General features: G+C 45.3%; 1 protein-coding gene across 1 annotated transcript in view; it reads left to right on the top strand.

Moving 5' to 3' along the window:
• XXYLT1 (xyloside xylosyltransferase 1) overlaps nt 1–11,947 on the top strand; it is a 190,455-nt gene extending 178,508 nt beyond the window's left edge. Inside the window, exon 5 of the mRNA XM_041770338.1 lies at nt 11,420–11,947. Coding sequence (XP_041626272.1) covers nt 11,420–11,574 — 155 coding nt within the window. The 3' untranslated portion in view covers nt 11,575–11,947. The remainder of the gene's footprint in view (nt 1–11,419) is intronic.
• The last annotated feature ends 4,839 nt before the right edge of the window (nt 11,948–16,786 follow it).

The raw sequence follows: 16,786 nt of genomic DNA, 5'->3' as shown, positions 1-16,786 counted from the left end.
CCCCCCATCCCATCTCTCGGCTGCAGGCTTCTCGCCTGCCCCAGGCCTGGCCCAACATTCCCTTCTGATCTCCGGGGGGACGCAGCTGGGGCCCCAGCAAGAGGCAGCGGCTCTTTTGGGAAAGCAGCTTACCTGGTCACCCCCCTCCTGCCTGTAAGGCTCAGATTTGGCTTTGGCGGGCGGAAATGTTTCCTCAGCCTGGGTGAGCAAATAGGTACGTCCTGACGCATGGCTCTTCTAGGTGACCTAACAACACACTGACCCTCCAAGAGTTGAAAGCACGTGACTTCCTGTTTCTTGGAATGACAGGAGCTCTGAGATGGAAGAAAGCCCAAACTTTGTTGTTGGTGGTTTTTTTTAATTTTATTTATTTACTCATGAGAGACACAGAGAGAGGCAGAGACACAGGCAGAGGGAGAAGCAGGCTCCATGCAGGGGGCCCGACCTGGGACTCGATCCCGGGACCCCGGGCGTCATGCCCTGGGCCGAAGGCGGCGCTAAACCGCTGAGCCCCCCCTCCGCCCCCGGGCTGCCCCGAACTTTACGTTTGACTCCTGGTGACGTTCGGATATTCTGCATCCCATTCCCGGCAAGCTTCGCGTCCCGTTCCAGCCTCCCTTCGGATGCCTCCTCTGGTGCGGAACCCACTGGATCTGCAGGTCAGCTCCGACGAGAGGGCAGGCCCTCAGGGTTCTCACAGCCAGACGCTAACCGCTCCAGCGGCAGCCACTACCCCGGAAATCTGGACGGGGACGATGACCATCCGGGTAATTAATCCCGAAAAGGGCTCAACAGCAACCTCTCAGGTGTCAGGTCTGAGGGGCTTTTGCAGACCATCTGTATGGCTGCTCGGCTTTACCGAGGCAGGAGCATGTCCCCTAGGAACGGTCAGGACCTTCCTCGGATTGCACCGTCCACTGACACAGGCGGAGCCCTGATTACATTCCAGAAGCTTTGGTGATTGCTTCAAGCTGCATGATTTCACTTAATTCAAGCCCTTATTATCTGACACCTGCAAGGTGGCTATTGCTCGTTTTAACAAAGGAAGTGACCGAGACTCGACGAGGTGAAATAATGTTCCCAAAACCGCAGAAGCTCATTCATGGCAGAAGCGGAACCCGAACCCAGGCCTGCCGGCTTCCAAAACCCGCGTCCTCAGCTACCCTGCTAGCCTCTTGCTGCTACCAATATCCAGCTTCGTGGAACTTAACAGTGTTGGATTTTCTCCTGCGTAAGAAGTCAATTGGGACTTATTAGAGGAAAGTAAAGATTCACGTCAGGCGGTGAGTTCGTGTTCAATGTCGAGCTTGGGCCTATGCAAAACCGAGAGGAAAACACATCCTCAAACGATAGGAATCCAGTCAGTCCATAACTTGCTGCTCGTGTGCACAGCTAGCCGGGTCCCCCCTCGCTGGTTTGTGTGTGCGGCCACACGCCGAAGGCCGGAGGGTACCTGTTATTCTCATCAGGAGACTGATTTGTTTCATTTCCTGACTCATCTGGTCTCCAGGTGAGATCATGAGATGTTGGAGATGCTTAATATTTAGTTTGTAAGTACAGATCTCCCAAAAGGTCTTTTTTTTTTTTTTTTAATTTGGAGTGAGAAATTACCGTTTAGCTGGAAAAGACGTTAACATGATCTTATTTAAAACAATGGAAAGAACCTTTTAGCAAATACTGAACACGAACTTTCCCTGAGGCTAAAACTTTTGTTTAATCAAAGCTACAACTTGAGACTTCAGCTGTGGGAATTGATCTGCTATGGAGAGACGACTGCCTTTGGGTTCTTGAGGTTTTCGGTGCTGACTTGAGTTTTAGAGCATCCCAAGGCACTTGTCAAAGTTCTCATGTCCTCTCCTGTCCCTTCCCAAAATAGGCAGGGGCAGGAGAGGAAGTTGGCAAAGCTTCTGCATTTCCGTTTGGTTCCTCAAAGAAAATCTGCTTGGTTAGAAGGTGGGATTTCTTATTAGCTAGAGGCCATTTGGTTAAATAATCTTTTGCTCTGCCCTGAAGTCGTATCACCCTTTGCTGCTGTCTTTCCTGTTGGGCCCTGATGGGTCCACCTTTCAGAAAAGCGAATCTCCAGGATCCAGAGTCTCTTCTTGGCCTCCTCCTGCCATCTTGGAGAGAGATTTTCACCAAAGCTCCATGTCCCCCTTCACCCAGGGCTGGTGCAGTGGGGCTGGGGGCACAGAGGTTCCGACCAAGGCCTGGGCTCTCCTTTTATTGCCGCTCTGGCAATCTGGAAAGAGATTCTACAGATTTCTATGTGCAATGAATACCCACAGTACATGCATTCATAGGTATTTATAGCTATTTCCATGAATCTCTGACTCTACAGATTCATTGGAAGCTGTGAAGGAGTGAAATCAGTAAGTCAAATGGCAATTTGGTTTAATGATTGTGATATACATCGAATTGCTGTCTCAAAAGACCGTATCAGTTCAAACTGCCACTAAGAGTTTCTGACTCTAGGGTCTATTTCCCCCCCTACCTTTGTCAACACTGGGGAACACCAGACTTTCTCATCCTTGCCAACCAGAAAAGTGAAAAATGCTGTTGGGTTCTTTAAACTTATTCTCCCTTATTTAGGAGTGAGGTTGAAAATCTTTTCATGTATCTATTAGTCATTTGTTTTTATTTTTCTGTGGACTTCTCATGCCCTTTGCCCACCCCTTTTTTTTTGTTTGGTATATTTTTACTGAACTGCAGGAAGCACTGACCTATAAAGTTGATGTGTTAAAATGTAATGGGTTGGTATTAACGCCCTTCTCCTAGCCCATCTCTCCATGACACATGTGATGTCCACTGACCTGAAATTAAAACAGGCAGAGGAGAAGTCTTTGGTGTCCCTTACCTGCACACTACCTTTGAGACTTGATCATCTATAACCATGAGAATTCGGTGTTCCTGATGATCTCTAGTTCCAAAGGAAACAGACTATCAAGGGATGGAAAGACTTAAAAGAAGAATGTGAGGTGCTCTGAAACCAAGCCATCCTGGATCCAATCTGTTATGACAAGAATGCGATCCATAAAAAAAAAAAAAAACACACACAAAAAAAACAAAAAACACCTTCCTTTTAATCATTCTAGTTCAGCTGGTAGAAATCATTCCTATTCTTAGATACTTGGGATGGCTAAAAAGCATAACCTTAGAAGAAACATTGCCTTACGCCAGCTTAATCGTTCCTAGTATTTAATATTTTGTATCACATACTCTCCTGTATTTTGAGCAAATCAGACCATAAATAAGATGTGGGTGACTTGCAGCTCGCTGAAGATCTTCCTACTGCTTGCTTGAATTTGGATAACCACACCACATGCCCAACGATACCAGCAGGAGGACCCTTTATTGATTTCTCAATTGAATATGTTTCTCAGCACACTGTGATTGTCTTATTACCCTCCTCGCTCTATATAGGTGATGGAAACACATATATCCTTTGATTTGATCATCTGTGTTTTCAGAACAGATTTGAGTACTAATTGAGAATTGAGATGTCTACACACACACACTCCTGATTCTGGCTGCATGCTATGCCCGTGAATGCATTACTGACTCTATCTGTATGTTGTTGTCAACTTCTCTGTTGTTTGGGAGATAATATCTGATGAATGTATGGCATTTGTAATGTAAGGCACTGGTGGGAAAAAATTCACTATACTCTTCATCCCTACTTCCTGCTACTGAAAACCAAAGATAAAGAGGAAATATTGAAGGAGGCAAGAAAAAAAGAGATATTAAATACAGATGAACAAAGATAAGAATTACAGCGGGTCACTCACAACAAACTATGTAAGCCAGAAGACAATGGGGGTGCATCTTAAAATGACACATTCAGAAAGGCTTTTTAAGCTAAACAAAAGCTGGGAGAATTCATTACCAGCTGACCTGCATTTTAAGGCTGGATAAGTTTCGGTGTTGGAAGGCTCATACTTGTTCCGCTTGAGGTTCCTGAGGATTTTTGGATGTGTGGCTTAATGTATTTCATTATTTTTAGAATTCTTTTTTGGCTGTCTTCTCAAATATTTTTCCTGCCCTATAATTTTTCCCTTCTCCCTCTGAGATGCCTATTACTTATGTAAGGGATCATCTGATATTGTCACATAGCTCTTAGATGCATTCATTCCCCTCTTTCCTCTTTTTTCTGTTTCTCTTTCAGTCTGGGTAATTTCTAGTGACCTATATTCAAGTTCACTGACTCATTCCTTGGCTGTGTCTATTCTATCGATGAGCTATCAAAAGCATTCTCCATCTCCATCACAATGCTGTTTATTTATAGCATTTCTAACCGATTCTTCCTTAGATATCCATCTCTCTGCTGAAATTCCCCCATTTTTTTTAATGCATATTGTTCACTCTTTCCATTAGACTCTCTAACTTATCAGTTGTAGCTATTTTAAATCCCTCGTCTATTAGATCCAACATCTGAGTAATCTTGGAAACTGTTGATTGCTTTGTTTCTTGACAGTTGTTTTTTATTGCTTTCTTCCAGGGGTTTCATAATATTTGATTAAAGGCTGGACATCCTGTGCAGGACAATAAATATGAAGCTAGATAATATTTATTCCAGGAAACGGGCATACCTTTTTTTCTGCTAGGCTTCATGTGTAGGGTTTGAAATTAATCTAGTTAGCTAAACTGGTTTTGGGTCTTACTGTTGCCATGGTTACCTTTAGTGCACTAGTGGCTTCAAATTTCTCTAGCTTTACTTTGTGCTTAGGGTAAGTGTTTTTCTCAACGTTCCTGCTCCATCCTCAGCTCTGGGCCTTTCCTGTGTACCTCAGGGGGTTTCTTTCTTCATGCTCTTGCTCGCCCCTCAGCAGCAGACTGCTGTTTCTGGTGATTCAGTGTCTCTCGGCCTGAGTAGCCTGCTGGGGGTAGGGGCAGGGTTTTTTTTTATTGTTCTGATCCAGCCTCAGTCTTAAGCAGTTTTGATGTGTCCCTTGATTTTGGCATTTGAGCTTTCTCAGTAATCTTGTCCCTCCCCGCTGTGGCAGCCAAACCCTGCCATGTATTTCAGACTGTTCCTATGCTAAAGAGAGTTTCCTGTTCTCCTCCCATGGGGGCAGAAGACCTCTAATCATCTGGACCCTAGTTGGTTTCCTGCCCCTCCTCAGAGCAGAGGTTTTCATCTTGTACTCTTTCCCCAGTTACAATGGGTTCCCTGGGGTGACAGGATTTGCCCTTCCCCTGGTGGCTTAAGGCCACAGGGTAAAGGGTTCTGGACAGAGCTTTTTTCCCCTGTAGCATCAGCTGCTCCTACCTTCATGACTGCAGCAGTGAGGAAACTTTCTCCTGTTGTTTCACCTGTCCCCCACCCCCACCCCATCTTTCTTGAGACCACCTGGTAGAGATTCTTGAAGAGCCCATGAATTTGTGTGAATTCCTCTTGTGTCTGTGGTTTTGATTGTGTCGATGTCTCCCAAGCTAGCCCACACTCAAGCTCCAGTGATGTATTTAAAATTGTAGCTGAATTCTTCTTATACCTGGTATGTCTTCTTCCCACACCCTGTCACGGAAGAACCAGTGACCATATTGTCTCTTCTCTGAAGATTCTGTGTTTTCTTAGATTTCAGGCTACTTTGTTGCCTTGAAACCTCAGCTCTTTGATGGGTTTAGGAAAAGTTATAATCTTGGAGTTTGGCTGGCTTCTTGTTCCTAGGGTAGGAGTAGTACTATTTCCAGTTCCTCAGCATGACTCAGCAGTACTCAGTCTCTCTAGAGCTTTAGGCTTATGCACCCCTCTCATCTACATGCTCCTTGGGGAGCCATGTCTTAGTTATTGATGTACCCTCAGTACTTGGCATGAGGAGGGTATCACTAAATGTGGAATGAAATGGGCTTTGCAGCTGGCAGCCATGAGGTCAGTGAGGCAGCTCAAAATGTTGGCAAAGAGAGAGTGTTCCAGGAAGGACCAAAAACCATTACAAAATTGTCTTTGGAAACTTTTGTGCCTCAGATTCCTGTATCTGTGCCCATTTACGCTTGCCCTCCCTCAATGCCCTTCTCTAAAGTTAGGATCTAATTTGAGGCTGTATCTGTCAGAGGGGAATGGATGAGTCAGTTAGAGACTCTATCAAAGTGTTGAGGACCCAGATAATTTTGATTTATGTATCTGCCAAGTTTTTATTGAGTTCTGTCTTGGTGCCAGGCACTTCTAGGTGCTCCTTGATCCTTGATCCTAAGTCCACTGGGGGCTCTATATGAGTCCAACTGGGTGTCTATGAGTTGGGATAATCTAACTTGATAAACAACCTCAAATTTTCAGTGGCTTAACCCAATCAACATTTATTTCCCATTCATAGCAGAGTTCAATGAGGCATCTGTGACAGCCTCCCAGGCTCTTTCTAAGGTTGAGCTCAGGGCCTCTCCAACATCTGGTTGATGATTAAAGAAACCATGGAGAAGACACACCTACTTCTTAACCTTAAAGACACAGAAGTGAGACATATTGGTTTTATTGTCTTATTTGTGAAAATTAAATCACCTAGTCCCCTCCTAGATGAAAGAGACACTGGGAAACACAGTCCCTCACAAAGATACTGCTTTGGCAGCAGCTCTGCTGTAGAAGGGGAACATCAGTCTTTGCTGATGTTTGCTGTTTTTGTCACAGTCTTGGAGAGATTGTGTGAGCTGATCAATGCTGTTGATCGGTTGGTTCTAGCAAGGATTAGATCTTGAAAAGACTCTATAGAAATGCTTCACAGCTCTCTGGAGCTAGAAGATATTTGGGGTGGGACCTTGGGAAGTTTAGAGTGTGAGATGAGAGGGACTTGGGATGTGAGCAAAAAGATAGGTGATGTGTGAGTTGGGGATATTTGGGAGCATGAGCTAACCATTTCCTAGGTTCTGGCTACATGTGTGCTAGCTCGCCATATTAAGTGCAAGTTCTTCTGTCTGGCACCTAATGTCCTTCTTAATCTTGCCCCAACATACTTATCTAGCCTTTCCCCACTACTCTGCTTGCATCACATACCTCACCATCTTCCTCACAGGGCAGATCAATATTCATTCATTCCATCCATTCACTGATTAAACATTGTGCTAATCTCCAGAGAAGAGCATAAGAACAGATAAGTCTCCATCTTTAGGAGGTCACCTTGCTTATGTGCTCTGACCTTCTCAGAACGAGCCCTTGCTGGGAACTCAAAATGCTGATACCAGAAAACTTCCTTCCAGGGGAAAATATTCTTTTATTGCCCTGTAGACTCTCTAATCTGGTTCTGGCATCACACAACCCAAGAGCCCCCTCTACAGCTTTCCAGCAGTGGCCATCTAGTGTTTGTTACTGATACGCCAGGGTCAGGGGTTTCACTACTTCCTGAGGTACCCAGTAGCAAGAACCAAATCCCGTTTCCCTTTTGGTTCTGCCTTGGTCCTCTGGGGCCACACAACACAAATCTGCCCTTTGGTCCACAGGGGAGATCTTCAGAGATTGGGTCTTCTCTTCAGAAAGACCTCTCACCAGACAACCCCTTCTTGAGCTGAGACCCCACCCATCTTCAGTTCTGTTAAGTACACTCTGGGGGTTCTCCAGCTTCCGTGGCCCAAAACAACACGCCCATTGCTATCCTCAGATGCATCCGTTCACAGATCCCTGCCCACGTGCTGAGTGATAACAAAGTGCTGCATTAAAATACAGCCTGACTCGATCTGATAAAGCCAAAACTGAGTAGGAGAGGACTGTGAAAGGCTCCTTGAAGACACTTTGCCTTCTTGCTCTTGATAACTTTAAGAAAGATTTTGCCTACATTTGAGCATATTCAGAAATGGGTTTGCAAAATGTTAACCTGAGTTTTCCAGAAGTCTTAAATTTGTTTTCCTCTCTCTGCTTTGTCATTTAGAGCATTCTCCAAGTAGCATTCTTGTAGGGAAAAAAAAAATAGTTGGAAACTTCATACAATATACTTTGACGCTGTAGTGGGCAATAAAAATATGGCATCTGTTTAATTGATTCTAATTCCCATGGGAAATGTGTGTGAGCAGCATTTTAAAAGCTCTTGCTCTGCCTTTGGCTTCTCTTTATGTCCCATTTGAGTAATTTCCTCTCACATCCTTCTGCCCCTGGCCTAGAAGCCTGGTAAATAAGCAAGCCTCCGAGAGATCTAGAGAGCCAGCAACATCCTGGAAATCTGGGGCCACAAGGGTAAGCACAAAAAATGCTCTTTCCAGGAAGGAATGACGGAATCTGAGCAACGGCCTTGGCTTTCAATCAGTTCTCGTCCGGCTTTCCCACTCTTTTCCTCCCTGCCCGCCCCCCCTGCCCGCGCCCGCCGCTGTCTTGACTGAGTCCATCCTGCCGCTGGCGTGGGCCTCGGGACTCCGAGTGTCCCCAGAGCCCAGCTGAGCCATGCTTCCTGCCCGGCTCTGAGAAGAATGCCTGTCCGGAAGCTCAATTATTTCGAGAATGTGAAATACAGTATTTTAATGGAGCCATTTTTCACGTCACTCCAGAAGAGAGGATGTAGCGTTTGTCGTGGTCTATCTGCAAATGAGTCTTGTTCACACCGGGGGACCTTCCTGGTGTCGACACCGCGACCTCCTGGTGCTTTTCTGGCCGCGCCGTAGGCCCCGCAGGTGCCATCCAGGGAACCGGGGCAGGGCTGGCAGCGGAGGGCCCGGCCTTGGGCCCCAGCCCGCGGCTCCGGGGCGAGCCACGCTCCAGCGGGTGGAATTTATGTCTAGGGACCGCGCCTGGTCTTACGGTGAGACCACGAGGTCAGCGGCAGGCAGGAGACACCGGAGCCCCTCGTGCTACTGGCCTTCCACCAAGCCCATAAGGTATTCGATGGCATTTTACTTGTGGCTGATATTCTCCCCTGATGAGCCAAAGCCTCTCCAGCCAGTAGCCACCCAGTTCTTGGCAGCAAAAGATGGTTCCCGGGAGTCAAATTCAGTGATTTTCTCTGTCTAGGATGGACCGTTGATCAAATCCTTCGTTAAAATAGGTTTACATTGGTCACAATAATGATAAATAAAGTCAACAATTAAAATGGCAGAGTGGAAAGTATAATTCTCCCCTCGAGGCTACTGAGCGCCAAACACATCACCTTGGAATTAAAAAAAAAACACACAAACCCACTTCATGTAGCAGTCGTTGGCTTTCCCAGAGGAAACCGAATTATACAGACATACTTTGAGTATGTGTGATTTTGCTTAAAGCAGGTCTCCTGGCTCAGACACCCAGTGCAAAACCCACGCAAGTCAGTGAAATGAATCATCCTTACTCTAAGCACTTTGCGAGAGAGCCCACTCTTACTTGAAGCCAGAAAAGAAACGCGTTTTTGAATCTCAGCTTCCTGTGCAGTGTTGAGCCTTCGCATTCTTTCATTGGGAGGTAAAGGCAGGGAAGGGAATGGGGTAGGGAAAAGCCGAGTCACTGGACTGAAGGCCAAAGTTTTCCCCTTCCTGTGTCTTGCGCTGGCTCAACCCCAGCCCTTGTGCCTGCGTCCACCTGCGGAGAAGAAAGTGTAGAGGTCCACGTAGACCAGGAAAAGGGGAAGTGAGAACGTGAACACATATCCTGGAGTTGGACGTGTCTGGGAGCATGTTTTGCAGACGTGGAAAACGTTGATAATGGTTTTTTGACTTTGAAGATGCCTTGACCCCTGCTGCATCAAAACGGACTCACCAGCTTGGAAGAGCAGTGTGACTAGTGTCGGTGATGTTCAAACCAATCACTTCAGCCACCCGCCCCTTTCCCCTCCTGCCCCCCCTCCGCCGGCAAATTCATGGAAGTCCCACCCCACTCGGGTCTTCTCTTCTGGTATGCTCCAGGGACTTTCCGGCATTCTTAGCCTGAAGGACCCTGGTATGGACTGAAGAGAGGAGGGTTCTGCTCGAGGACAGAGGTCTGCTCCTCTGCAGTCTTACAAGCCGACTGAGGGGTCGATCTACTTGGAGTCCTTGCAGGATCTCAGCCTGACCTTCTGATCATGTGGATCTTCAAAGGCAAGGGTCAAGGGGTGCTTCGGGGCTCTTCCCCTCCAGGAGGCTCCTGGATCTGTACAAACCCCTTCCCAGAAGAGGGCAGTGGGGTGGAAGAGGGACATGCTCGTGATTGATTTGGAAAATCTCCAAGTCTGTGACTAATTCTAGGCTTAATCCTCCCCTACTCCCAAGTAGAATTCCGTGTCCGTGGTGGGAAGGTCTCATAAGACACAAGGAGACATGAATTTTTCCTGTGTCACTTACTAGAGAACTCGAGGCTTGTGGCAAATACTTTAATGCTCAAAATTTATTCCAGAGAAATCTACCTCCGCCTCAGGTATCTGCCCCAAGGAGAGGAGACACCTGGTACTGGTAGTAACATTAGTTTCAGGTCTGCGCACCCAAGCACATGCAAGCCACAGTGTATATAAGTGTATACAACCTACTTTTTAATAGCATGTATGACCACTTTTGTTTTTAGTATATATAACTACTGTGATTGGTACTTTTTGCCCCAAAACATTTTATTTTAAAATTTTCAATCCAAAAAATAATAAAAAAATAAATATAATTAAAATTTTCAATCCTATAGAAAAGTTTCAAGAAGAGTCTAATGCTGTATACTTATGATACTCTTCTACACCTAGATACCCTTCAACTAGACTCACCAATTTTTAATGCTTTACCATTTTTGCTTTGTCTCTCTCTCTGCATACACACATACCCATTTACACATATTAAAAAGTGTATATATGTACACACACACACTCAATTTTGTTTGACCATTTGAGAGTATGTCCCAGACATCATGATTCTTCCCCCTTTATACTGTGTCTACAAGGAGGACCTTCTCCTACACGACCATATCATTTTGAGGAAATTTAACATTGATACAAAACTATTGTCAGGTGGATAATCCATACTCAAGTTTTCCCAGTGGCCATTATAGCTGGATTTTAAAAATATCTAGGATACAACCAAGGATCATATACTGCATTTAGTTGCCATGCTCTCCAGTCTCTTTTTATTTGGAATAGTCCCCTCAACATGGGTTTTCATCTTTCGTGGCACTGACATTTTTGAGGTGTCTAGGCAAATTGTTTTGTAGACTTTGAATGTGTCTGCTTATTTCCACATGATTTGTTTTATGTTGAACATTTTCAACAGGAATAGTACATGGTTGATACCGTTTACTTCGCTGGCGTCTCACGAGAGGAGCAGCACTGAGGTGTCTGTCTGTCCCATTATAGAGGACAGCGACGTGCGACCGTTCCGTCATGGTGCTGTCGGCCAGATTTCTCCTCTGCAACTACTATATATTTCAGTTGGGAAGGGTATATTGAGAGAACATTCTAAATGCTAATAATTTAAAAAGATACTGCTAAAAAATAAATAAATAAAAATAAGATAAAAAAGATACTGTTAGGAACTGGCTCACATAATGGTGCCCTTTATCTCCCCTGTTCCCTCTGTTTCCTGACAGGATTCCACAGCCATCCGCAGCACTGCTCTGGCAGGAATGCACTAGTCCGTTTATACAGCTGCCCAGCGTTGATAACCGGCTGGTTGCTTGTCCACACTGACTCACATTGGATCGAAGGCCCTCATTACCCTCACTGGTTTAATGATATTCTCTGATTAAACTTGGCCAGCTGGCCAGCCTAGAGGGAGCCTCTGTGGACTTTTCCTATCTCTCTCTGGGTAGGGACTGACCTGCTGCTCCAGCCTCTTTTGGAAGAGTCCTGTTCATATTTGCTTTCCTCCTTTATAGAGACGACAAACAAGTGGATCGAAAGTACAACTCATTTTCCAAACTCATCTCATAAACATGACACAACGTTAAAAACACACCAAAAAGACCGAGGAATTTAAAACGAGGGAGATTATGGTGTAGAAGACGGGACTGGGAGTCAGGGCACCCGGGTTCAAGACCCAACTCTTGGATTCATAGACCATGTGATTTTACCATTTACCTCTCTGAATTTCAGAACTGTCATCTCCAGAAATAAAATCCTATTTATGAAAAAAAAATCCTGTTTATGTCGTTAGTGCATCAAACAAAAGAAACCAGGTGAAGTTCCACTGAATTGGAGGATCACTTTAGGTTATGTTAGTAACATCAGCTCCGTGAGGAGCACCTCAAAGAAATCATTGTACCCATCAGGATAGTCCTGGGGATGACTTGGTAACAAGTTCTTCCCCAACCTCAGAGACTTAATTAATATAACCCAAACTTCTTTCTTACACTGTATATTTGTAGGATTGGTATGGCCCTGCTTCACCTTGTCTTTACTCCATGACCTGGGTGGAGAATAAAGCCCCTGTGTGGGACACTGCTGGTCTTATGGAAGAAGGAACAGAGATGGCAAGCTACATCCTGGGTGTTAGAGCTTCTCAGTGGCCAAAATAAATCCTGCGACCATGCTTGTCATTACTGGGGAAGGAGGTGCCGTCCTCCTGCTGGAGGAGCATCACACGAGGGGCCGTGAGATGTCTGGCCACCAGCAGCACGGTCTATAGCAGAACTCATCCTTCAAAGCATCTGGAAAAAAAAGTTCAGTGATAGGCCTTTGGGCCCATCTATGTGGAAGTATTTTCTCAATGTTAAGTCACCATAAAGCCGTAAACAGATTAATCAATCAAATATGAGCTCCGACTGTTAATCTGTAGTCCAGCTACTTCTCACACGGCTCTGCGGTGTGTTCCAGACCAGCAGCAGCAGGGAAGCACTGATTTAATGATTGAAGGTTCTCCAAACAACACTGGGGAGGCCGGCTAGGCTCCTAGGTGGGGAGCAAAATACTCATTCTACTGATCTCACAGGCTTTCTGGGGGTTGAATATGATGTCATGTGTGACAAGACCATGTCGCTGGCAGCAGGAACTCCCGAGGAGTAGGGAGTAGAGTTTACTCCCCTTGGGATCCCCAGCGCCTAGCCCAGGGAGCTTGTAGTAGAATCTAAATGAATGCTGATGAGATGCATGATTAAATGAGGACACATGCAAGGAAATTGAGTTAGGGTAAGAAAAAAAAAAAGCCCAAATCTATATTTGAAAATGATGGTTAAACTCTTCTTATGGAGTCAGCATAACCTTAATTGAAAAAAATGATCAAGGCGGAAACATTACAAATCAACACTTCTCATGAAAATGAATCCAATAGCCTTAAACAAGGAGCTTTACTCATGGTAATGCAGTAGCTCGTTTTGGGCCAACGCTCCTGAAGCAACAATTATACACTCTGAAGAAAATATTTAAAAGAATAATAGTCGAAGACACCTAAGAGCAGATAGAAGCTGGAGGAGGATTCACATTTAGAAGAAAGGGGTATGGGATCCCTGGGTGGCGCAGCGGTTTGGCGCCTGCCTTTGGCCCGGGGCGCGATCCTGGAGACCCAGGATCAAATCCCACGTCGGGCTCCCAGTGCATGGAGCCTGCTTCTCCCTCTGCCTGTGTCTCTGCCTCTCTGTCTCTCTCTGTGTGACTATCATAAATTAAAAAAAAAAAAATTAAAAAAAAATAGAAGAAAGGGGTGGTGCAAGGTGAGCCATTGTTTTTTAAAATAGTTTTTTATTACATAAAGAAAGGAAGAGTATGAGAGAAAATAAATGAAAGCAAAAGAAAACTTTAATTTTTCTTATTCTTAAGTGAAATAAAAGGTAACTGTTTAAGTAGTAATAGTAAGGAGGTATTGGGTGGATACAGCTCTGGGTAAGTGAAACAAATGACAGCAGTGTCATGAGGGATGGGAGAGAAAAATTAGGAATCCCCTGTTATAAGAGACCCCTCATACATGTAAAGTGGTAGAATAAAGGTATATCCAGATTAGTTTAAAAATGTATGTTGCAAACTCTAGGGCAATCATTACAAAATGTAATAAAGAAATATTATGTTAAGAGAAGAGATAAAGTGAAATCATATGAAATGTTTATTTACAACCAGAAAAGCCACAAAGAGGGAGGGAAAGAAAACCAAAACAAAGGACAAATGTAATAACAGAAATAAGTTACAAATATGGTAGATATTCATCTAACGCTATCCATGATTGATTTGAATGTGAATAGTCTAAATGTATTAATGAAAAGGTTGTCTGAATAAAAAAATACTCAACTATGTCACTTCAAGAAACCCATTTTATCTTATTTTTTTTGACATTTTAAAAAAGATTTTATTTATTTATTTGAGAGAGAGAGTGTGTGTGAGCACAAGCTGGGGGAGCAGAAGGGAGAGACAGAAGCAGACTCTCCACGGAGCAGGGAGCCCAACTTAGGGCTCAATCCCATGACCCTGGGATCATGACCTGGGCTGAAGGCAGATGCTTAACCAACTGAGCCACCCAGGCACCCTGAAACCCACTTTAAATATAAAGACTCAGGTTTGCTGAGCTCAAACAGATGGAAAGAGATATACCATGCTCATGCTAAATGAAAGAGAGCTGGGATGACTATATTAATTTTAGACAAAGCACACTTCAGAATATAGAAAACTATCAAGGATAAAAAGCATCATTACATAATAGTCAAGGGATCAATTAATTCTCCAAGACATAACAATCCTAAATGTGTGGGCACCTAACAACAGAACATCAAAATATGGGAGTCAAATTCAAAGAGAACTAGACAAAATCCACTATTATAGTTGGAGACTTCAACACACCTCCTTCAGGAATTGATAAATCAAGCAGATAGAGAATCAGTAAGGGTGTAGTTGACCTGAATGGCATCATCAATCAACTTGATTTATTGACATTTCTAAAATACTCCACCCCAAAGCAGCAGAATTTATATTCTTCTCAAGCTTACAGGGACCATTTGTGAAGATAGAGCACATCCTGGGCCATGAAACAACCTTAACAAATGTAAGGGAATAGGAATCATACAGTGTGTGTTCTCAGACCGCAATGGAATTAAGTTAAAAATCAGTAACAGAAAGATAGTTGGAAAAATCTCCAGATACCTGAAGATTAAACAATACACTTCTAACACATGGATTGGGTCAAAGAAGAAGTCTCAAGAGAAATATTTTTAACCAAATGAGAATAAGAATACGACTTATCTAACTGTGTGGGGTGCAAAAGAAGGACTGCTTACAGAGACATTTACAGCATCGAATGTATATATTAGAAAAAAGAGATTTAAAATCAATAATCTAAGCTTCTACGGTAGGCCACTAGAGAAAGAAGAGCAATTTAATCCTAAATCAAGCAGGAGGAAAGAAATAAAAATTAAAGCATATATAAACAAAATTGAAAACAGAAAATCAATATAGAAAACCAACAAAATCAAAAGCTGATGTTTTGATTAAAAAAATCAATAAACTTGATCAATCTCTAGGCAGACTAACCAGAAGAAAACCCCAATATTAGAAATAAATGAGGGGGATCCCTCGGTGGCTCAGCGGTTGAGTGCCTGCCTTTGGCCCAGGGCCTGATCCTGGAGTCTCAGGATCAAGACCCATGTCAGGCTCCCTGCATGGAGCCTGCTTCTCCCTCTGCCTATGTCTGTGCCTCTTTCTCTCTGTGTGTCTCTCATGAATAAATGAATAAAATATTTTTTAAAAAGAAGCTCAGGCTCTGGGGAAAGCACGTCCCCATTCTTAGCGACAGCACCTTTCTTCTCTGCCTTCTTCTTTAGGTCCCTCCTTTGGCTTGAGGGTCACTACCTCCAGGAAGCCTTCCCTAATCCACGCCTCCTCCCTGTTAAATACTCCCGTCGCCCCCCTATTCCTCTGTCATCAACATCGGCCTACGTGTCACTACTTGTTCAGTGTTTTGTCCACAGGTTTCAGGCATCTGGAAGGCAAGGATGGCTCAAGCATTGCTGCATCCTCTTCACAGGACACAGGCCGGCCCAGACGAGGCATGCGACGAAGAGCTGTTGTGCCACATGAATGCAAAAGCAAGAGCCTGATCTTCACAGGCCGGGAAGCAGATGTCGTACGAGATAAGTCTCACCCAGGTCACCACGGCAGCCACGGCCATACCCCCAGGCCAGCGCCCCCAGGACAGGGTGCCACTTGGGTTCCGTCCCACGGTCAGTGGGCAGGGGAGCCGGCTGGAGGGCCGCCAAGGCCAGAGGGCACTGGTCGTTGGCCAGGAGGTTTGGAAGGGTCCCCCTGCCCCATTGGGCTCCTTTCTACCCGCCACCACTTCACTGGGGCGTCGTCCCCTGACACTCGTGGTTTCTTGGCAAAAATCAGAAGTGTCGAAAGGTTGACACCGTCCGATGCCACCAAGCGCAGGCCCGTCCTCACGCTGGGAGGCCTGGGAATCCTGGGAAGCCATCAGGGGGCTGCATGGGCCACGGACACGCCAAGGCCTTTGGGGACGGCTCGGGAGCACAGTGGCTGTGAAACCAGCAACCGAAGGTTAATGGGACTAATCACAGCTGCATCCTAATAATAATAAGCACAGCTGCAACTTTCCTCCCGACCCCTTTTTGTTTGCCTTTAAATTTCCCTGAGTCTCCCTCGTGGGGGAGGCGCGAGGCGGAGTCGAGGCTTGCCGGCGGGCCCTTGCTGGCTGCCCGTCCGACCCCCCTTCCTGTGCTGCCCCCTGGACGTCTCGGGGATGGTCTTTGCTGCACGGATTTGGGTTCCGTTAACATCTGACAAGTCCAGCCAGGAGCTCCTTACCTGAGGTTCGTCGGCCCCCAGATGTGACCAGAGCCCAGTGACGAGTCTGGCAGCTGCCTAGGCCCTTTGTCCTCGGGACACTCCCGGGCCCCATTCTGACCGAGAGCCACCCACCTTCAGAGCTTGGTATAATTTTTGTGCAAGGAAACAGGTTTTGGTTTCAGTTTGGATAGACACCTCCTGGGGGGCACTCGGGGTGCCGAGGTACGTGGGCTTGT

The sequence above is a fragment of the Vulpes lagopus genome, chromosome 1 (genome assembly GCF_018345385.1).
Source record: "Vulpes lagopus strain Blue_001 chromosome 1, ASM1834538v1, whole genome shotgun sequence".
Classification (NCBI taxonomy): Eukaryota; Metazoa; Chordata; class Mammalia; order Carnivora; family Canidae; genus Vulpes; species Vulpes lagopus.
This window is presented reverse-complemented; position numbering and strand designations above follow the sequence as displayed.